The following is a 24,881-nucleotide window of genomic DNA, read 5'->3' on the forward strand; positions in this document are numbered from 1 at the left end:
ATACCTTAAAATTCACTTTATTGTTAAACCACTCTATTCCTACACTGTGCTATTTCTGCCCTCTAGTGGTCATTACCTAGTTAGCACAATTTTTTATAGTTTCTATATACAGTAAATAACTGATTTCAAGATGACGGGCTTCCAAAAAATTTTAACTTCTTCTAAATTCCATTTTTCTGTAATTAAATGCTTTCTTACATCTGCAACTCTTTTTCAAACATAATTCAAAGGGAAAAAACAACATAGATTATAAAGTAAATATATAATCGATGTCTGTTAATTACCATGTTATTTTAAACAGAATATCTTTGGATTGAAGCAAGACAGGAGGTCATGAGGTACCTCGGTGATGAGTTCAGTAAGAGCACAGGTGAACACACACGCACGCACACGTGCATCCTGCTGTAAAGACTTCTGAATGGTCCCATTCTGGTACAGTTATGTTCTTATTTTTCTGTTAATTTTTCTTTCCCTGATTTGTTGCTAGATGTAGTCGGACATTTAAAAATCTTAAACATAAATACTGACACAGAAGAAACAAGATGCACCTTACACTTACTACCTCAGGAAAAAAGTCCTAATAAACGTCCTATTATTATTTTTAAAACACCTCAATATTTTTTAACAGCTAACGTAGTGAACTTTTTGAACAATACTATAAAAAATAAATCCTTAAACCCTTAGAGAGCTCAGCATTAGTGTGTGCCGCTGGACTGCACGTCGTATTCTGTTAAAATACTCTATTGTAGTGCAGTAGAGTTAGTGCTTAGAGTAAAAAGTCCTATGTCTTCGTTTTACACCACAAACTAAATTACAGCTAAAACAAGCTAACTTCTTTGTCTTTAGACTTTCACGAGAACCAAACATTAATGACCCACTGACTTTTTTTTTTTCAAAAAGAAACTGTAAACTGACTCTTCACATTCATGAGGATAGTAACATTCTTGAGCTTCATAAGCAGTACATTCAACATTGCCTTGTGAACAGTCATAGAAATGTTGGACTAGTGCACGCTGTTATTGGCCATAACAAGGCTGCTATTGCTCAGAGAGGCACTCAGCTCCAGAAATATTAGCGCATCTCTCAAAGATGAGCAGAGTCGTGCCCTGGATCATTAATCACTCAGCCTCTGTGCCGGTTACTGGCTCTGCGGGTGGGGAAGTGCCCCTTCCTCGGTCTCCGTGGTGGTACTCGGGCACTTTCTTGCCCCCGGCTGGATGCTTAGCGCATCTTATAGTCGTGGGAGATGTCAGCTTCACATAGCTGACCCTTAAAATCCAGCTCAAATGTGAAGTCCAAATCACGCTGTAGGAAAAAAGAAAGTGAGAATATAAACATACTTTAGTACTGGAATCCTGGGTATTTTCTGCAGTGGTGGTAAAGACTTACAGTATGACCTTTTAACACTGTTCTTCATACTCACTGCGTTATTTTCATTGGGCTTCATGGTGATGGTACCTACAATCTCTTCTCCTTTCTTCACAGTCAGATACTCCTCGAGGTAAAAAACAGTCTGCTTCCAATGAGTGTAAGGAGAATCTGGTGCTAAAATAAATAAATAAATAAAAAATATCTCTAAGGATGTCTAAGTATGAATGTATAAATTTAATAATAAGCTCTTAAATCTGTTGATGCCGTCCGAGAATTTTAAGTAACTCTACAAATAAAATAGCACCAGGATACTGGCATTCTGATCGATAATGCTGCAAAAGGTCAAGAGAACTATAATATGCTCTCAGATCTAAACTCTTTACAGGGTTCAGTTTATCTCATACCAGATATCCTGAGAGAGGGTAAGTGCATCCATTATACTACATCAAGCTACGGTTTGTGCTTTTAAAGCAAATATGAAAAATACTAGATGGAACCGTATATGCAATTATGCCTGTCTGATAAATACGCTGCAAATCTTTAAGTAAGTTTCAGCTACTCTCTATTTGTTATTGGTCTTGATTTTGCCTTAAGCTCTTTATGTAACCATCTTCATTTCGAATGCATGTTAAAATCAAAGTTATGTGATGATTTAAACTCCCAGGGATGAATCAAAAGTAAAATTTCACAGCAAAAAGTATGCCCGTCTAAAGTCCCATTCAGGCCAGATTAGTTTTACATGGGGAAATAGAGTAGTGTATTTATTAAAAGAGTATATACAGGGTTTAAATTTTATTCCTATCCATAATTTCATTAATCCCTTCAAATTATAATTTTTTTTATATAAAAAAAGACCATAAACGCAGGTAATGCATTTCCTATCCATTCCGTTTTTGAAAAAGAGGATTTTTTTCTTATTTAGCATGATCAAAAGAAGTTAACTTTTTTTTCTTTATTTATTTTTATCAAGACCAAGTTGTGGTTTGTTGGACCACCGCTGACTAGATTTAGCTTAAGTTGTGCATCATTCTCAGCATTGCACTGACACTCGTGGTAATGCATGTGATTTTGTGACAAGTGTATCTTGTGGTCTGTTTTATCCTTTTAACAAACCGCCATGCTGTTATAACCTATGAACTCCATGACCGTAAACATATGCCTTGATGAAGCCAGCATTAGGTTTGGTTGAGTTTGACTCAGCTTCAAGGTGAGCGGGTAAAACCTGGTACTTATCCTGTGTTTCTACTGTACAACATGCTGTTTTATTGATTAACAGTCGACCAACCAGGCCACGGCAGTCCAGTGGTCAGAAGCTGACATTGATAAAAGGTTGATGAGTTACATGTACTGTAGACGTTAGAAGATTAGTCACAAACTCTATAATTAGAAGGTCGAGGAGGTGTAGTACGTGTGTCTAATAATGTAAACAAATTCTATCAGAACCATGACACATGAGTTACTACCATGCAGAGGATAGTTCACTACCCGAGAAAAAAAAAATCAGTGTATCTCATGGCTGGAAAATTAGCATTATGAGCTACTAATAAAATGTTCAAATTAATTTTTATCATCACTAAATAGCCAGCTGTATAGGGCTGCACATGTTGTACAGAATAACAGTGCAACTCAATACCTTTAGTTAAGTAAGACCTACTGATGCTAGATATTAATTACATTAAAACTGTCAGAGGCCCTGAAACTTTAAAAGATTTAATCAATAGTCAAATGAGGTCTTGAAAATGTTTAAAAGTTTCTCAATAATTTCTGACATGGTATGACCACAAGAGGGCAGTCACTATTTATAGAAAATATAATAATTTTGTGCATTCATGTTTAAATTAGTTCTCTTATAAATGCCTTGAAACAAATATTAAATTTAAATGTAGTTCCCTTAATTTTTATATAAAAAAGATAGTATATTCAAGATCTCTTTTTCAATTAAAAAAAAAAACATAATAGAAAAAGTTAAGGAAACTCAATATAAATGCAATGCAAAGTGAAGCAGGATATGTATGTAGGTGTACAGGATCCCCACCTGTAGAGAATCCAGTCTTCTTGTGACACTTGGTGAACTCGATGCTGAAGTAGGTGACGAGAGCGTGGATGTAATCGTTCCTCTGGATCTGCAGGCAGATGGCTGAAGTGAAGGACAGGTCTTCTGGTTGCACCGTGTAGATGTCCACCTCCTGAGGAAGACACAGTAAGTCTTGTTGAACCGACAGCTTAATTACTAATGAAAACATGTCAATTATTCTGCTTTCAAAATCATAGCTGGTGATAAACAATCATCAAGGGAAATATTTCTTATAGTTACAAGATGTCCTCAGAAGCAGCACATCTGGATTTGTAAAGCCATTGATTAAGGAAATATCCTTATTTATACCATAATCCTTATTTACTGTATATACAGTAGTGCATTGATTAACCAATATTTATATCGTTCTATTGACATCTTGATTCTGATTGGTCAGAAGGTGTTGGGTAAACTTTTATAACTGCAGCTCAGATCTTATTGCCAGTTGCAAGACAAATTTATATTAATGCACTTATTGTCATACATTATCATTTCTACAGTAACAACTAACCCAACTTAAGTGTTGATGTTTAAAAAAGGAAAAAATTTAATCATGACTATGATGAAAGTAAAAACCAGGGTGGCTGGTTCCTTCCTGTTATAATGAAAGTGAGTCCATGAAATGACTTGTTCCATGGACAAGCCCTCACCTATGAATGAACCTGTAAATAACAAGCAGATGGAAGGAATGACGCATCTTTTAAATAATAATAATTTACCCTAGTAAATAATGTACTTTAATAATTTCTGTAGTTAAAGAGGTACAAAACACTAACCAATTACACCACTTCATCACTGATATACAAAAGCACAACACATTGTATTTTATTTCCTGATGTTTATATGACCAACACTGGAAGAACTATAATGACAGTACCAGTGCCATTCTCTCTTTTATAAACACAATACAGCTTCCAGATGTAATACTTCATTCACTTGGACAAACTGGAAATTGGCTATTTTATCAGACTTTTTCATTTTAAATGTAATTATAAGCTTAATGAGGGATTGTAAATACAGTAAAACAAAATGGGACAATTTTGACAATTTAACCTTTTAGACCTAGTCAGTGTTTTATCAATGCTACCACTGACATTAAATAAGGAATAACCAGACAGGGTGTATAGGGAAATAATCGATTACAAGGTCATGTGATGTGGTTCCTGTTACCATCCCAAAGTTGATTATTTTCTAACAAGACCATAAAGGGAACACATCAATGAGTGTTTTATTCCCCCTATACAACAACAATGTGGTAACAATTGAAAATAGTTTTTTCCCATTTATATTTACATTGAAAGTTGCAGAACATATTTAAAAACCCTAAGAAAGCTTGACCTCATCAATAATTCCACTGTGCAAAGAAAAAATAAAAAAATAAATGTATATATATATATATATATATATATATATATATATATATATATATATATATATATATATATATATATATAAATATATATATATATAGTATTAAAAAGTTCATGCAAGTTTTTCCTGAAGTGTGGCTGACTGATATACAGACATATACACTTCTCACAATAAGTTAGGGATACTATTTACATGAGTGCTTTTCCTATTTGCTCTGAATTTAAATGAAATAAGTAAAAGTTCTCTTTGATATTACTATTAATGTATGAGAAGAAACACCATTTTCATTAGTTTAATATTTATTACCCCCAAAATTTAGACAATAACATGGATAGCCCCAAGTAACAAAAATTGACAATGTCAGTAGCGGGTGTTTCCACCATTTGCCGCAATGACAGCTTGACGGCGACGTCTCATGCTCCTCACTAGCCTCATGATGTTGTTCTGAGGCAATCCGTTCCACTCTTCCACAAGTCCTACACGCAGTTCTGCCAGGTCATTTGGGGGTGGGGTGCGATCATCCAGTCTCTGCTTTAACTGGTCCCAGACGTGCTCTATGGGGTTCAGGTCAGGGGCATTGATGGCCATACCATAGGAGGCACTCCAACATCCTGAAGTCGAGCTGTGACAATTCTGCCATGATGTGGTGGAGCATTATCATCCATGAACAGAAAGTTGGGGGTGTGCTGGCGGAATTGTGGGATGATAATGGGTTCTAAGACGTCTCTGAGGTAAGAACGTGCAGTGACTGAGCCATGTACAATAACCAAGTCTGTTTTGCACTGACTGGTGATGCCGGTCCAGACATGATTACAAGCTTAATGAGGGATTGTAAATACAGTAAAACAAAATGGGACAATTTAGACAATTTAACCTTTTTAGACCTGTCAGTGTTTTATCAATGCTACCACTGACATTAAATAATGCAGCATTTAAATAATGTGCACAGGACGGTAGGCCACTGCTGCATTGTCCAGGTCACATGGTCTTGTGCCCACTGCAAATGTTCACGTTGGATTCTTGGTGTCAGTGGAGTCACCTGCAATAGTCGTCTGACATTCAAGCCAAAGCGGTGGAGTCGGTTGCAAATGGTTTGTCTGGAAACCCTAGTACCCCTCGCATCTCGTAAACGTGCCTCCATCTGTGTGGCAGTTGCATAACGATATCTGAGTGCATAGGTCCTTAGGTACTGGTCACCGTTGCGGTCTGTCACTCGTCGGGCTCCACTCCTGGGTCTGTCATGAACTCTGCCAGTAGTTCTGTGTCTTGATGCAAGTCTGCTTATGGCACTTTGAGACACACCAAGTTGACGAGCCACATCTGTAGGCGCGCCATGGCCAGGTGGCGCTGCTCGTCCGTTAAGTAACGTTGTGTGTTCATGGCTGTTTGAATGATGAACTTGGAATGACTTACTGACAAAACCAGCTATTTATACCCACAGAATGTTAAAATGAATGCCACATTGAAAAAGGTTGTCTTTTGGGATTGGCCTCAATATAAGGCACACCTGTACACAATGAGACCATTACATGGAAAACACAAAGTGTCTGTAACCCCTATATATATATATATATATATATATATATATATATATATATATATATATATATATATACATGTAATAAGGTCGATAAATTAATTTTGAATAAATGGAAAATGCATATGCCTTGCTAAAACCCTACAGACACTTGGTGAAATAACCGAATAAGCTTTAATCCCACTGTTATATTTTGCCCACTGTAGAGCTACACAACATCACTGGCATTTAGTTTATTATGAAGATTTTGTATAATAGCAGCAGGCTTAAGACATGGTACTGTTCTGTAATCATGTTAACGTGCTCTCGTTCGGCTCTTAGTAAGCATTAGGTGCAATTGTTTGGGATGAATGAAACATCAAAACTCATCGTGAGAGAGATGCACAAAGACAAACACTCATCTCTCTGCAGTGTTCCTCTCGGAGGAGCTGAGCACAGAGTGTTTATCAGACAAACATCATCATTCATCACTTGAATTACACACGCTAATACAAACACCGCTTATAGAGGAAGGAATTCATCCAGATCAGAAAGAAGGATGTCTTTGGCTAAATATAGTCTCTGAAAAGGTATAAAAACTAAGCATTCGATTTATGTACATACACATGCATATGTATGACAGTTTGCATGTACTGTATTATTTTTTTAGCGTTCATATAACTTGTATAACGAATTGCTTAATATGTAACATGACTCTCCAAATCCTTGTGAGACTCCATGCATCCAAATGAACCTGATCATCATCTCTTTCAGTCCATTATCCAGCCCTCCACTGTGAAATGAGATTTTATTGCTATGAATCATTAGGCAACAGCCATGCCTCATTAGTGAACTAACGATCAGCCAAAAGTCTGAAGCGGATCTTTTTCACGGTCAGTTATCACAAACCAAACATTTTACTAACTACAAACCCAAAACACTCATCCACGATCAAAACAGAAGTGTCCTCATGAGCTGACTAGAGAGCGACCATCTGCGCACGTAAAACCTGTACAAAAGCGCATGAGGAGAAAATGTGGACATTTGCTTACTTTGAGGAGACACGCATTGGTCACCACTTGCTTTGGATCCACTATATCAACCAGTGGTTCTTTCATCGCTACATTTCTGATGCAGGTCATGTCAAAGCCGTAGACATTCTCCCACCCTGTACACAAACACACATCCAAGTTTCATGGTATTAAACATGGGATTAAGACACAGTTTCCTGCCGATTCTCAGTTCAATGGTTCAGTTGTTATCAATTACAGAAACTCATTTAAAATTAACATCCTTGCAAGATATTTCTATAATCCTCATCAGAACCACATTTCAGTTTCAACCTTTTCTTAACCCCCACATTGTCTGAGGTTAGGTTAAAAATATCCTATTGTGTCACTCTTCTTCATTTTCTTTCCTGCTCCTATAAGGGATGTTCTGACCTCACATCATACTAAAATTGGTTTTGAAGACCATAACATTTCTGGGCATTGCTTGATGTGGTGGCTTTAAAGAAAAAAATGCCAAGCCTTTTGGGGCGGGGGGTGGGTAAGGTGTTGCTCTGCTGATCAGACGGTCCCCGGTTCAAGCCCCAATGCAGCCAGGCTGCCACGGTTGGACAAGGTCCCTTACCCAAGCCGGCCACCCGACCTTGTAAGTAACTGCCACAAAAACAACAGATATAGCTCCAGGTTGGGGAGTATCTGTTGCCAGATGGCACAAGAACATACCCTATCCCTTATTTCCTATTCTTTGATCATGTAAAAAGGTACAGAGATGCCTACACTCAATAGAAGGTGATAAACATTTAGTGGTAAGGATAAGAACACGTATGCTTGACAGCTTGAAAAAACATATTTTTGTATTTTAAATATTTTAAATCTGTGGCTGCTGGCATAAGTACAGACAGTCTAAAAGCTCTTGTCTGTTTTGATTATGATTTGAAGTTTGCAGGAGCATCTGGGACATTTTGACAGCTGGTATCTGAATTGATTAGGCTGAACGGAGCGAACTGAAATGATTATGCTTATGTTAGACTGACATGGACATTTACAAAGAGAGCCAAGATAGTGTTTAAAAAAACTGCCACACATACCAACAGGTCCATAAATTTTGGAACAAAGATTTGGCATTTGGGCTCACCACTTTGAGTTTGAAATGAAGGAGTCAAGATTTAACCAAAGTCAAAGCTTTAATCGAAGTGGTTTATACACATACACCTACTTTGTGTGGCTCATAAATAAAGAAACAAATGGCGGACAAACAGGTGCATGGCCAGGTGTAGCCTGTTTCCTTATGACTCCCATAGACAATGTGCATTGCAGAATTGAGCGGTTCTTCTCATGAGTCTTCTGGTCCAAATCGTTAATGTTTTTGTCACATGACTCTCATAGACGCTAATGCCGTATAAGGGCGAATAAACTGATGCCATACAGTGCATACTTGTACTATTATGTGTGCTGGCATCATGTATTAAAGTGAAACTAAATCTGGTAAAGAAGGAGGTTGATGATGTTGTAAACTGAGGTTTTGGTATTGTTTTAAATGTTTCTTATTTAATAATATTCAACAATCTTTCTAATTGAAAAAGATTTGTGTGAAAACACAACCCTAAGGAAACTCCTTTTTTCCTTGGTCTAATTAGCTGCTTTCTGTTTACCTCACTGCAAAATAATTTTTTTTTAATTAAAATTTGATTAAAATATTATTGGTATCCAACTCTTCGTGACCTCATGGACCATAGCACGCCAGGCCATGTTTTTTTTGTCATGGATACTGGAGTTGCCATTTCCTTCTCCAGAGGCCCATCTCTGGGCCATTTGGAAACACCAATTGGCCTAATCTACATGTCCTTGAACTGTAGAAGGAAACCCACTCAGGCACGGCGAGAACGTGAACACTCCATTCACGCAGACCCAACATGGGAATCGAACCTGTACCTGGGGGTGCAAGGTGACAGTACTAACCACTACGCCACCGTGCCACCTTTTGCAGGCTTAAACTAACACAAACCCAACTGTATGCTAATTTATTGTTTGGGGCAAAACTGCGAAAGATGGAGTTATAGCTTTTTGCAAAATCACACAATTCATACTGATATAACCTAGACAGATATTTTAAGTTTTTAACTGCATTGAAACCATACACAAAGCATTATCTATCAGTCTGCAATACTTAATAAAAAAAAAATCGCAAAACTGCAAAAATCTTATTTTGCTGTCAAACATTTCAAACTCTTTTAAGAGACATTCCTACAACACTACCCTCATTTACATATACAGACTCAATGATGTATACATATTTCTGTATACTGTACACTTAATAGACATTTATATCTAATGACAACATGATGCCACGCCTGTCAAGTTTTACTATCAAAGTGGAAAGCAAATGGTTGAGAATGAGCATTTTCAAACTTACCAATCTGCTGACAAAAATGATCTCCAAAAACAACATGAAGTTCAGCACAATTTTAAATGCCTGTGCCTTCTAGCTCAGTATATTACCAGGATGGAATTCCTCAGTGATGAGGCAGCTCAAGCACAAGGTTCATTTTTTTTCCCTCCTTGCCATAAGGCTTATACACACGGCTAGAACTCAGATTCTATTATGGGCTATGGATGAGTGTGAGTCTGTATATTGAGGAAACTGAACAAGCTTGCCCAGAGCTTCAGCTTTACAGAGCAATCTCACTCAAATATAATGTGTGTTGACTTTACTGCATTAGTTATCATCACACAGCCTGCAGCGGTGTGACTGTGATATAAACTTGTGTCAAATCTCTTGCATGCACACACACACACACACACGCCTGTACTCTGAACCTTAGTGAATACACTACTGTCTGCACTCACAGTGAATCTTGAAGTCCTTGTACTGCCTGTCCTCGATGGCCACGACATAGAGTGCAGCTCGGTCTGGGAACATCAGGCCACCAGGTTTCTGTCAAGACAGCACATGGGCTTACTGTCAAGGCTCACACAAACAAACCAACATACAAGACAGACAGACAGACCTACCAGCCACTTGTCTCTGGCATAGATGACAGTATTGAGCATAGACTCGTAGAAAAGGCAGTAGCCCATCCATTCTGAAATAATGATGTCGACCTGGTCCACTGGCAGCTCTGTCTCCTCTACTTTTCCTTTAAAGATGGTGATAACTGCAATACAAAACACGATATGTAGAAACCCACACGGAAAAATCTGGCCAAATATGACTCTTCAGTCTGTGTCTCAACAAACAGATGATCTAATTTTTGCAGAACAGCTTGAGTGTGTGGGGGCATGTTTTTCTATCTTGTTGTGGACCAAATGCCTGGTGCTTATTTAGAAAAGTGCTTATTTATTTGTTTGTCTGTCTGTTTGTTTGTTTGTCAAAATGTTTCTTTTGTGAAGGGTAGGGTCAGATATAAATCCGGATAAATGCATTAATAATTGCGTATTTAAGGTCCTCACAAGGATGGTAGGACAAATGTGTGTGTCTGCATGCGTATGTGTGTGTGTGTGTGAGTATGAGTGTGAGAGTGTTTGGCGGGGAAGCAGGGCATTCCAAATCTGGCATTTTTTCCAGCCAAGCTTTCGGTCTGCTTCCTTAGGGAGTTATTGAATTTGTTTTTGGTAAGAGAAGACTTGGTAGGAAACCTGAAACATCCTCTACCCTTCACCAGCTGTCCTGTCACACTGCAGCCCTGCCTGCTCCAAAACCTGAAATCGGTAAAGAGCTTTTTTTTTTTTTTTTTTTGTATAACAGCACATTAATGTCTTATTTCATGTATATGCACAGAGATGGTCAGTGCATGCCATGGTTGTTTAAAGGCTTGCTATAGGTTTAATGTAGTTTGCATTCTATTTTGGATTTCACATTTACAAGACAAAAAATATCATATACTGTATAAATCATATAATTGGTTATTTGTATTTGTTTTAATTTGTGTTTGTTTTATTAGTCGTGTCATTTAATATTGTCATCTATATGTCACAATTCATAATTATTTGTACGGCTTGCTTTTCCTCTTTTTTAACTCGTACCCATCCATTTAAGTATGTATGTATATATACGGTACATATGTATGTACATACTGGTATGCTGTAAGTATTCACTGAGCCCCTACCACTGTCCAGATGATTGGCTTTGATGATTTTCTCAGAATACTCTGATATACTGGAGCATTCAATCTGAAATGACAAGAACAGCACAAACAGAGCATTGTTTGCTTTAAGATTTATGGTACTTATCATGAGATCCAGATCAACATACAGAACTACTTAGTTTTCTACACAAAGAAACTACTTACTGTAAACGTCCCTTTTTCAGGACTGTGTATTTTAACAATAATGTTGTAAAAATCCAAATAACTTTACAGATCTTCATTGTAAAGGATTTAAACAATGTTTTCCATGCATGTTCAATTAACCATAATCAATTAATTAACATGCACCTGTGGAATGGTCGTTAAGACCTTAACAGCTTACAGAAAGTAGGCATTTAAGGTCACAGTTCTAAAAACGCAGGACACTAAAGAGACTTGTCTACCGACTGTGAAAAACACCCAAAGAAAGATGCCCAGGGTCCCTGCTCATCTGCGTGAACGTGCATTAGGCATGCTGCAGGGAGGCATGAGGACTGCTGATGTGGCTAGGGCAATAAATCGCCATGTCCGCACTGTGAGACGCCTAAGACAGCGCTACAGGGAGACAGGAAGGACAGCTGATCATCCTTGCAGTGGAATACCACGTGTAACAACACCTGCACAGGATCGGTACATCCGAATATCACACCTGCGTGACAGGTACAGGATGGCCACAACAACTGCCCGAGTCACACCAGGAACACACAATCCCTCCATCAGTGCTCAGACTGTCCGCAATAGGCAGTCCATGAGGAGGAGATGCACTGCTGTACTTCAAGCAGCTGGTGGCCACACCAGATACTGACTGGTACTTTTGTTTTTGAGCCTCCCTTCATTCAGGGACACATTGTGAAACATTTTTAGTTTATGTCTTATGGTGTTGACGTGTTGACTCTCTTAGTGTTCATACAAATATTTAAACATTAAGTTTACTGAAAGTAAAAACATACTGTATATATATATATATATATACTGTATAGTGAATATTCTTGCCATGAAGGGACGTACTTAGTCTGCAACAATGTTTAGGTAGGCTGGACGTGTCAAAGACCCAGAGATTCTCAGCAGTACTAAAGATTCCCAGAGCATCACACAAGCTTGCCTTCTTCCATTAGTGTATCCTGGCGCCATCTGTTCCCCATGTAAGCAAAGCCATGCACCTGGATATCCATATGACGAAAAGAAAAACCTGATTCATTAGACCAGGCAACCTTCTTCCATTGCTCCATGGTCCAGTTCTGATGGTCACATGCGCATGGAACCAATTTGAAATACTAGACAGTATTCGTTGTGGCTTAATGACTTACAGTGACGTAAGTTTAATGACTTACAAATTGGCTATGCATTACATATGAAAGGAAAAGGTACACTGTATTTACGATTACACTCACCTAAAGGATTATTAGGAACACCATACTAATACGGTGTTTGACCCCCTTTCGCCTTCAGAACTGCCTTAATTCTACGTGGCATTGATTTAACAAGGTGCTGAAAGCATTCTTTAGAAATGTTGGCCCATATTGATAGGATAGCATCTTGCAGTTGATGAAGATTTGTGGGATGCACATGCAGGGCACGAAGCTCCCGTTCCACCACATCCTAAAGATGCTCTATTGGGTTGAGATCTGGTGACTGTGGGGGCCATTTTAGTACAGTAAACTCATTGTCATGTTCAAGAAACCAATTTGAAATGATTCAAGCTTTGTGACATGGTGCATTATTCTGCTGGAAGTAGCCATCAGAGGATGGGTACATGGTGGTCATAAAGGGATGGACATGGTCAGAAACAATGCTCAGGTAGCCCGTGGCATTTAAATGATGCCCAATTGGCACTAAGAGGCCTAAAGTGTGCCAAGAAAACATCCCCCACACCATTACACCACCACCACCAGCCTGCACAGTGGTAACAAGGCATGACGGATCCATGTTCTCATTCTGTTTACGCCAAATTCTGACTCTACCATTTAAATGTCTCAACAGAAATCGAGACTCATCAGACCAGGCAACATTTTTCCACTCTTCAACTGTCCAATTCCGCTGAGCCTGTGCAAATTGTAGCCTCTTTTTTCTATTTGTAGTGGAGATGAGTGGTACCCGATGGGCCTTCTGCTGTTGTAGCCCATCCGCCTCAAGGTTGTGCGTGTTGTGGCTTCACAAATGCTATGCTGCATACCTCGGTTGTAACGAGTGGTTATTTCAGTCTTCTATCAGCTTGAATCAGACCGGCCCGTGTGTCACCAACAACCATGCCACGCTCAAAATTGCTTAAATCACCTTTCTTTCCCATTCTGACATTCAGTTTGGAGTTCAGGAGATTGTCTTGACCAGGACCACACCCGTAAATGCATTAAAGCCATTGGCATGTGATTGGTTGATTAGATAATTGCATTAATGAGAAATTGAACAGGTGTTCCTAATAATCCTTTAGGTGAGTGTATGATGTAATCACCTATGCAACGTTACAAATCATTTCAAACTCATGCTGTACTGTCACAAGCGTTCTACATTATTTAGCTTTAAATTACCTACTGTACAGTACAACATCTCAGGATTTGCTCAAAATCCTGCCAGAGCAACACTTCTCGAATCTAAGTTCTAGAATATGCCTGTTCCATCGTGCATGAAAAACTCCAAAGATGTAATAATCAGTTAACTTAATTTTATTGCACATAACGTTGCTTCGCCAAGACCTGATCCTAACACTGGGATACTCCAGATCCTAACCCTTCAGAAATGGTGACATTTTTGGCCCAGCCACTGTAGATACCTGTGTATTTCCTATGTTGGATAAAGTTATGAACATGGGTATGAACTTTCCAACTTTCCATCTGAAGATTGATATCTATTAAAGCATCTTATTAATAGTAGTTTAGTAGGGTTGTAGGGTTGGCTTTGGTTATTTTAGTGGGTGCGGTCCACCCCTTGTTTAAGAGTTTACAGTTTTGGTGCTTTTAGCTTCCTAACTGGGAGAAAATATTTTACTGTGCTGGAACATGTGACAAATAATTGAATATTTATTTACTTTATTATTCATCAAAGATGTGGGTCTTCAGTTTTGGGCAGGAATACTACCTGACCACCTTCTTTCTTTTTTTGTTCCTCTATTTTACACTCTCTTTCATAGTTAGAAAAGGCCAGTGAGACAAAGACAGCCAGGTAGTCTAGCTATCCCAGGGCTGCTTTAAACACACAAGCACACAAGGTTATGTGTCCTCTCTTTACCTGCTATTCACCACCCAATGCAAGCTCCCTTGTGCTCATTAGAGTAGGCCATGAAAACTCTCCTTAGGATTTAACAGAGACTGACTCCACACTAAAAGGACTGAGTTACATTGTGGGAGGAAGGGCATTAATGAGAACACTGCATCTTGGCTATTATCAGCACACTGTTCTCAAGAAAAAGATGGTTGGATAGAGAGTAGGGAGAAATTTAGATTTAGGCTGTCAGATTTTTTCCTTTTTTGCTTTCTCTCTGCGTTATGTACCCTTCGTTAGAGGCTGCAGCAGCCTTCCCTATCTACTTTGCATTTCCCATGCATAGACAGATCACATGAGTGACTGTCTCGCTTGCTCTCTGAGAGAAAAATATACACGAAAAAGAGAGAGATGAACTATAGATGACAGCTGCACCACAATAAGTCTATCTCACCCAGCACATTACCCTGCACTAAAGGAAAGAGGTGTTTGACACGTTATCAGAGGCAAGCATACTAACTCACGGATTTAATCATGACAATGTGCTACTCCCTTTGATTTCTGTGCGATTGGGCATGAAAACTTGTTAAAAGTTCTTATAACTCTTTTCCACTGTCTCTATGTCTCAGTTTTAGGTCCTGCATTTCACAAAATGCCGATGCAGCTGTTTTTGAAGTAATATAGGATAAAGCTCTAGCAGTACACCGTGTTCTCATGGGATGTGATGCAGATTGGAAACGGCGGATGCAGATTACTGTGGTGTACAGACTCATTTCTTTAATGTTTTGGACATTAATATTGCAAGTCTGAGTGAGCCCACTGGTTCATTCTTCAATTTAGGACTGCAGTGCAGGCATTTGTGTCAGTGAACGCCTACATGTGATGGCCCTATACACTTTACTCTTTGGCATTCGGCTTTTATGAGGCCCTTCAGGGAAATTCTGATTACCCCAGAGTTACCACTTCAGAACAGAAAGGTTCAGATTCAGATGAACTCAGTTACGGCTCATCCATGGCACAGACCCAGAGGAAAGCCGGCTCTGCTGACACTCATGTAATAAAAGCTGGAAGTGTCAGGTACATTTGAGTCTGCCAATGAAGTGTGAGAATGCCTGTACAGTAGCGGAGGTAATAATCTGCTCATTCTCCAGAGAAGAGCAGCCATCCATGATGCTATTTTTGTAATCAAGCTCCAACGTAGCAGCACCCTGCAGATTTGTAGAGATCCAGCCTTCTTACCCCGTACACATGCTTGGCACCGGCCTTGGCAGCAAACATGGACAGGATGCCAGTACCACTCCCTACATCGAGCACGATCTTGTCTTTGAAGACATGTTTGTTGTGGTACATGGAGTTCCTGTAGGTCAGTGTTCGGACCTCGTCCTTCAGCATTTCCTGCAATATGAGATGATAAAGAAACTGATCAATCATATGTGTGTATTAACTGATTGACTAATTAATATCCATTAAATCCATATTATATATATATATATATATATCCAAGGTCCACTGATAAGTAATGATAAATAAATCAATAAATAATAAAGCATATACACTAAGTGAACAATTTATAAGCAACATGTATACACTTGCACATTGTATAGGTGCAATATACCCAATCAGTGGCTGCAGAGCAATGCATTAAAAAATGCAAATACAGGTCAAGAGCTTTAATTAAAGAAATGGAAAAAAAAAAAAAAAAAAAATATATATATATATATATATATATATATATATATATATATATATATATATATATATATATTAGTGTCTTTGGCTGTGATGTTGGTGCCAGATAAACTGGTTTGAGTATTTCAGTATTTTAGAGAGCTAAGGAGATCAAGCCAGGTTGGGTTTGGCATGTAACGCATTTTAAAATGCTTTTCTGCTCATCACAGATGTAAAAAGTGTTAATTCATGTTACTTTAGCTTGTAGACTGTGCTCTCAACTTAAAGCAGTTTGACTATTCTCCTTTAAACTTTTATCACATCAACAAGACTTTATGCCTGCAAAACTGCTGCGCTAGTGCACCTGCAGGTTAATCCTTTCAAGCATGTGGAAGAGATGATGTCATAGCCCACTAAGAGCAGTTCCTAAGGTCAAACATAAAGTTGTAAAGGTGACTTTAGAACAAGTAAATAAGATTAGTTTTATACTACAACATTTAGTTGACATTGGTAAAACATATATTAGTCTATAAGTTGGGTTGAGCTATATATTTTCTGCAATATTTATAAGAATATTAATTCTGCAAGTCATCAGGGTGTCATAATGGATTAGTAATGATGATTCCAAAGTCCCCGTACTCCCCAAATGCCGTTAACAAATACTATGGCAATGGGTTGTTGAAATGGATCGTGGTTGGGGGCCTAGTACATCTCTAGCGGCACCACTGCAAATCACTCCGGTAATCTTTTTAGAAGCATTAGTTAGGAATTAATATTACTTATTATTGGACCTTACAGTAAAGTGGCACCTTTAGCTTGATTTAAGATTTCTACTAGTCGAATAAGAAAATTAACATAAAGACAGTAATGCAATTATCCCCTAAATGTCAGTAATTGTAAAAGCCTGTTTTTGGATCTAGATTTAAAAGCTTTTTTTTTTTTTTAATGAAGCAGGACAACAATTCTTGTTGCATTTGTTTCAAAATGAGAATAGGGTGAAAAAACACCTGTTAAACTTTCCATACTGTATACAGTACCAGTGAAGAGTTCGGACACACTTTCTAAATCAATGTTTTATTTTCTACATTCTAGAACAATACTGGAGATTTAAAACCTATGAAAATAACACATATGCCATTAGGTTATTAAGTAACAACAACAACAACAACAACAACAACAGTCAGTTATCTTAAGGCATGAAGGTGAGCTGTTCTGGATTAGTTCTTGCAAGAACGTTATGGTCAAGTGCATTTGCAAAACCCATCAAGCACCATGATGAAACTGGCTCTCATGAAGATCATCCCAGGAACAACACTACCTTTGCTGGAGAGAAGTTGTTTATGTAGAGTTACCAGCATCAAATTATCAAATTTTACCAAGACTATGAAATTAAAAAGGGGTGTCCAAACTTTTGGTAGTGTTTCACATTGGAAGCCGCTTGGTATACTTCCGTCCTCCAAGCTTATTGACCTGGTCTTTTAAGAAATTTATAATTATATGTAAACAGGGATGATATTACAATCTGAAAGAATCTATAGCATATCCTAGTAGAATACTCAGACTTGTATGGAAGTCGTCCTACCTCGTGGATGCCAAAGTGAGCGTAGGAGTCAAAGTAGTAGTCTCTGGAGGTCATCTCTTCTGGATTGAGAAACTTAGCCATCTTGCCTCGGCCAGGGCAGCTGGGCAGGGACGCTGCATGGGGGGTGTGTGCGTTGTGTGAAGGGTGTGTTGGCCGTGGGCCGTGGTTGACCGACGGCACTGGTTTAGGCAAAGGAGAGGGTTGCACTGACTGAGATGGTGCTGAGCTGAGGGGCTGTTGCTGTTAGAGCCAACAGGAAAGAACAAGAGACAGGCACAGAAAAAGGCAGAAAGAGAGATGACTGTGGTACTCATGAACTATATTTAGACAAGACAAAGTCGAGTTAATTTTCTTGACCCATTTGTAATGTCCTAGGGCGATATTTTTTTTAACCTATCACCACTATCTATACCACCACCACTGCATTATCAAGCCTTGACTGCTTTTTGGACAGTTTCTATATTGGGTTCGGAGACACCCTATTTCCTCAAATAAAATAATCCTCCTCCACACACAGGCTGTCTAGCATCTCTGTGCAGGCTTTGTGAGATGGTGGGGGAGTGTTTGAATACATTAACAGAAGCGTCAGGACCGGAAAGAAAGCAGCCGGTGAAAGGAGTGGCACATACGGTGAGCGTCCCTAGCTTTGATTAACATGTTCACTACCTACAGAGAGAGAAAGAAAGAGAGCACAAGGGACACCAAAGCTCTCACTGACATAATGCAGCTGATTAAACAGCACTTAACATTATAGTAGACAGAATGAGTCCAAGACCTGTGCTACCTGCAATAACCATGATGAGGTGTATATTTCACTAATCTGCCAAGTGTGTCTTAGGGGTTAACTGTTTTTGAAAAACTCTAAAATCATATCGTATGATGCACTTGCTGACAATTAATATGCATTCTTTACAGCGCCGGTAATCTAAATGCATTACCTGGAATATTTTAGCACCACTGCTGCTTTTGGGATGTCTATTACTATATACGATATATTATAATGACTTAAACCCAAAGCTGCATGAGTTGAGCTATTAGCTCTTCCACATGTGTGTTACCAAAGCATAAAGTCCTGGGTATAACTATGGTGGTGATTATGATAAAGTACAGTATACACTAATGAGCCATAACAGTACATCGCAAAACATTTAGCCCAATATTGTGTCGGTTCCCTTTGGGGGAACTAGCCCCCCAACCCCGCCCCCACCACACCCCCACCCCCATGGCACCTCTGGGAGGATACTTTGGGTGCTGTGGGATTTCGGGTGGCTCAGACTTGTTTGTCTGGCAGATGTTCTCCCTAGAAGACCTCTTAAAGGAAAACCGCTGATTTAGGGTTCTATATGGTAACAAGTATTGATGGACTTTGATTTTGTTGCTATCACGTTGCTGAATGAGCAAAATAAAAGCTGACTGTTATCAGTTACTTAAGCCAACCGACCTGACTTGTTGAAATGACAAACTTCTTAAAAAATTTAAGAAGTGTTTAAATAGACCTTTTTTTTTTTTTTTTTTTTTATTTGCAGCATCACTGAGAGTCAGTCTGTCTTATTTCCCAGCTGTGGCTTGAACATATGGCAAAATTAAACACCATAGAAAAAAACGATATAATGCACAGCTTGAAGCCGTCAGGTATTAGACAAAGTTTAATAACCATTGCTTAGAAATCATCTAGTAGCAGTGGGGGCTTTCATCTATGTTTGGGATTATAGATGTAGTGTGTGTGTGTGTGTGTGAGAGAGAGAGAGAGAGAGAGAGAGACAATCTTGTGTATACTGTATTTAGCCTAAAATTCACGCGTCACTGGAGCTGCCCTTTAGGTAGGGGTGACGTTCCAGAATGTTCCTATTAAATTGAATAGAGAGAAAATGCCAGCACAATGGGCAGCACTGAATAGCTGACCTTTAAAAGCAGGAGAACAAGGAATTTCGTTAAACAGGATAAGCTATATTTTTATGCATTATGCAGGAGTTAACTCAGCCTATGGGGTGAGTTTCCAGCAACTGGCCTCAATCAAATTTCCTTCAGTCCCTCTAGATTACCATTTATATCACCTGCTATATACAGAAAGCTATGGCGCCTGTAACAAAGCAAATTTCATTCCAGCCAAGGGTAGTGCTGCAGCTCTCTACAGACTTGCACTAGTTTACAAATGATTTTCACCTCTGCTAATGCACCGGTGCACTGGTGTTTAAAAGTGGTTCGGCAACAGCGGCTAATGCGGCATCTAGATTCCCCTTATATCGCTTACCGACAGTGAGGAAAGCCGCCACCACTTCGAGAGGCATCAATCTGCCATGATAGTATCTAACAGCAGCAAAAGAAAGGCACAAATGTCTTTCTCGCCACAGCCAGCTAAACAAATCCTATTTCACTGCCTATTTTTAGTCCAAATAATAATAAAAAAAAAAGCCAGAGGCTGAAACTGCACTTAAAATGTACTTTTGTGTAAAAGAGAGTAACAAAAAGTTAGAAAAGGAACCCACACATTAAGCATTTAAGATACCAACAAGAGCAAGATACAGTACGTGGTGAGACTATACACACAAATTGATGGCATACACTACATGCAAAAAATGTATCTCAGAATTAAAGAGTGTCACAAAAATAGAGAAAAGGGGTATAGTTTTTTTTTTTATGTCATGAATACATATTTTAGAATACACATTTATCACAGGTAACATTACTGGTTCTAGGCAAATACAAGCATTATTTTTCTGACAAATCCAAACTAATGATTTTAAGAACATCTTAAAGAACAGACTTTAACATGATGTGTTTCACTGTGGACAGGTTCAGTAAATGTACTACCTACACAGTGCTAAACTTGCTATGGTTTGTATGTATTACAGCTTTGATTATGAATAATCCTATGCAAAGTTCAGTCAACATTTCAACATCTCTCTCTATCTTTCTCTCTCTCTTTTTCTCACCCTCTCAGTGGTTTCAAGGGCACTCAGTGAGCTGAACCACACAGCGCAAGCTTACGTCACCTCTTGGCTATGCAATTAATACACTCTGTGTCATTTAGGAACCACCTGGACCCACTATTTAATAAACTCTTTTATACAGTCCCACTGTATATTTAAAACCTTGCATATGTATGTGTTGTGGGAAATAGGCAGTGACTTCATGACAGACATTGCACAGGCAGGTCAATTTTCTCTCACTCACTTATTCTCTATATTGCTTATCCTGTACAAGGTCACAGAAGGCCTGCAGCCTTTCCTAAAGGACTCAGCGCAGTGTACACGCTGGACAGGATGCCTGTCTAATTTCCATATCTATAAAAGGGTGCAACTGAAGCAACAATGATCATTGAATTGTTTTCACTCTATGGTGATGTTACCTTCACTACCACTTTTGCAGCTATATCTGGGTATATATTTTTTTTCCAGAACTGCTTAAATAAGGGGGTAAAAGGTTTTCAAAGGGAAAAATAGGTGCTTACACCAGTGAATTCCACAAGTTTCAATCAAGTAATATTACATTTGGTGATATGAAGCAATCATGCAGGAAAATTTCAGGAAAAAAGTATAGTATTAAACACAGGCACCTGGCACTGCAGTACAATCTCTTGTCCTATAGACCTGCAAGGTAGCACTGTATTTCAACAAGTCCACCACATAAATGCCTCTTTACTAAACTGAAAACACTTACACAAATTTACATTAAATTTGTCATGTACTGAAATGTCTTTACTGTCCCCTTCCATCAAAATCTTAGACAAACTCACACAGCCTGACAATGCACTACAAACCAGACAAATCAGAGACTGGAAGAAGACCAATTTTGATTGGCTGGTTCTGATTTACTAGGAAACCCCCAATAAGAACTAACCATCTTACAGCATTTCTTCTTCAACTGAGAGATGTTAATAAAACGAGAGCTTTAATTGAGCGAGCCAAAATGCAATTGTAAAAAAAAATACAAACATGCACCTAAAAAGTTTTTTAAATTCAAAATTTAAGGCCACACTTGGCAGAGCATGAGTGTGCTAGTGCACACACACGTTAGCTGATTTTCTGTTCTCCTTTTATATTTACACCCAGGTCCCTGAGACATGATGATGATGCATTGTTCATTTACCCTCACATTTGTATCTCTTAGCCAGAAAACCTCTGGCTCACGAGAACTGGGAGCAGGAAACCAGGAAGGGAGCCCACTGCAGGTATAACCTGATTGACAGATTCCTCAGCAAATCATTGTGTGAACACAATTTAGAGTATCCTTTTATTGATCCTTTTACTTCATGATCTTTTTTCATTTCACTGCTCTTGCCAAAGTGCTGCCCTTGTGTAACCTATGTGTACATGCCGGTGCAAGGTAAAAGGGTATATAAAATATTGGTGTTAGGGATCAAGTGGAGCATTGTTGTGTGGTTTAACAGCACCTCACTTGAGTCACTTGAGGACTATAGAAAGTAATGAATAAAAGACTGCCATATTCTGTTGCAGAAAAAAAATGTTTCGTAATGTGATGTGTTCCAGTGCAAAAAGAACTTATTGTTATCACCTTGGAGTTTCAACAACACCATATCCTGTAATGTTTCATTCCTCAGCATATTGCTAGCGATTGCAGCCTTCTGAATTTATTTATGAATCCCATACTGTACTTTTTAATAATGTGTGGTATGTGCATGCAACAAGTTAGTTCATTTAATTACTAGAATTATGGTTTTAATGAGGAAAAGGAAAGCACCTTGTCATATTACTGTGAAAGCACAACGTCACCTTTCTTAAAGTCCTCCATACGGACAGCGCATTAAAAACCTAGACCTCTTTAATAAACACCAGATAAACACCATTTCAACCACAAGTGTCCAGATGTCTCCACAAGAAAAAGAATATCTGAAGAGTTTGACCTTGTGGTGACATCTGGCTGGTCACCATGAGTAAAGCGGTGTTTTTTTTTTTTTTATAAATAAATAACACAGGCTGCAGGAAATGTTTCCTATTTGTTACTTAAAGATTTAGATTAGGGTTTGATTTACCTTTAATTCACTACATAATATATTATATATATATTAGTGCTCCTCACAAGGACAGGGTCACAAGTGTATGTGTGTATGTCTGTGGTGTGTGTGTGTGTGTGTGTGTGTGTATGAGAGCGAGAGAGAGAGAGAGAAAAAAGAGAAAAAGAGCATCAGCACCATGGAGAGCGGTCTTAAAATCCATGCAAAAGCACAGCACTCTCAATAAAACTTGTTTTTACACACTCACTCACTCATCGTCTATACCGCTTCAGGTTCACGGGGAGGGCTGGAACCCATCCCAGGAGGCTTAGGGCATGAGGCAGGGTACAACCTGGACAGGGTGCCAATCCATCGCAGGGCACACACACATACACACTCATGAACACACAACGGGCAATTTAGGAACGCCAATCACTTCAACCTGCATATCTTTGGACTGTGGGAGGAAACCGGAGTAACTGGAGGAAACCCACCAAGCACGGGGAGAAGATGCAAACTCCATGAGACGGGAATCGAACCCAGACCATGGAGGTGCAAGGTGACAGTGCTAACTACACTTTATGAATAAAATATATGTTTGTACAAAAAGAGGAATATGAATAATGTTGGACATGGCAGTGTCAGTGTTAGTGCTGCTATACAGTACCTACCTGCAGATCATTTCTGATTAGACTCCTCACTACCAAACAGAGGACACATCACATACATACTATATACAGTGCAGTATATATTTAACTGCATTCTGTATGACTGCTGTAAACAAAAACACCATGAGTAAAATGTGTTTGAGTGTTTTTGATCACTTACCTCGGGGCTGTCCGGTTCCGCCATTTTCCTCCGGAGGAGCAAACAGCGAGATGAGTGTTTCATTCCCATAAGAGCCACCGGGATGTGCTGAGCTCCACCGACCTGAAAGATGCTCAGAAATCCTCAGTGAATGAATGAATGAATGAGTGACACGAGCTTGTGGAATTGATCGAGAGTCAGATTCGACCCCCTGCCCGAGGAGAAGTCCGAGAGGAAACACAGCACACCTGGAAACTCGAAGGCTTTCCTGAGTCCATGGTGGAAAAGTTCTGAGAGATGTCCAGACCGGCCCGGTGCTTTATGACCACCTGCTCAGATGTAGGAAAGCAGCAGCACAGCGGCAGAAATCACGTCTCTCTGACTGCACGGTGTATTTATACAGCCTGGGAACCGACACCTCCTCATTCCAGTCGACACGAGGGAAGCGAGCCGGTGCCGAGGCAGGGACAAGTTTCATCCGGAGACACGGACATGTCCTTCATGTCTCCTCTCCTCACACACCGGCACTGGTCTCAGGAGACTCGGGACGAAGCGGAATGACTCTTCACGCCTTTATTCCCGCGTGGAACAACCCAAAGTTTCCTTTACGAGGAGGAAGAAAAAGAAAAAAACAGAACGCGGTGTTTAAAAACAGGCAGAGAATCTGGTGTGTGATCTACATTCTGGTCGAATCTTACAAGAGAAATTAGTTGGATTCCGTTAGATGAAGAGCCAATGAGAGCTGCTTTTATCTAGCCGTCTGAACGGCTGAGTATGGAGCGCGCGAGCACACACACACACACACACACAGAGCTCTCTCTCTCTCTCTCTCTCTCTCTCTCTCTCTTTGTGCATTCTGTGCAAGCCTATACCGCCTTTATCACCTTTAAGGCTGAGGATTCAAATCTCACATGTTGTTCTGGTTTCCTCAGGGTACTCTGGTTTCCTCCTTTCCAAATCATCCATCGTTTGTAATCGGTGTGTGTGTTTGTGTGAGTAAATGCTTGTGGTTACAAGTATGTATGACGTAGGTCATTGCAACCAACTATTGAGTGAAACGATGGTGACAGAAATAACAACATGAAGTAAAAACCCTTCATTAAGAACAAAAAGTCCTGAATGATAAATGTCAGGCTTTGAACAATAGGGGGGAAAAAAAGGTCATGTGGGCTGATGAGTGGTGGATTGACCCTATTCCAGAGCAATGGGTGC

General features: G+C 39.2%; 1 protein-coding gene across 1 annotated transcript; it reads right to left on the minus strand.

Annotated features, from left to right (window-relative positions):
• Positions 1-515: 515 nt before the first annotated feature.
• On the minus strand, positions 516-24,390 carry LOC128527921 (protein arginine N-methyltransferase 8-B). The gene is made up of 10 exons (XM_053500583.1): positions 23,691-24,390; positions 17,909-18,148; positions 15,898-16,053; positions 11,446-11,509; positions 10,352-10,494; positions 10,187-10,274; positions 7,385-7,500; positions 3,407-3,557; positions 1,424-1,545; positions 516-1,305 (listed from the first exon to the last, which is right to left on the minus strand). Exons 1-10 carry the CDS (start codon positions 23,757-23,759, stop codon positions 1,222-1,224), a joined length of 1,233 nt encoding a protein of 410 aa, XP_053356558.1. The 5' UTR covers positions 23,760-24,390; the 3' UTR covers positions 516-1,221.
• Positions 24,391-24,881: the final 491 nt, after the last annotated feature.

The sequence above is a fragment of the Clarias gariepinus genome, chromosome 7, assembly GCF_024256425.1.
Source record: "Clarias gariepinus isolate MV-2021 ecotype Netherlands chromosome 7, CGAR_prim_01v2, whole genome shotgun sequence".
NCBI lineage: Eukaryota > Metazoa > Chordata > Actinopteri > Siluriformes > Clariidae > Clarias > Clarias gariepinus.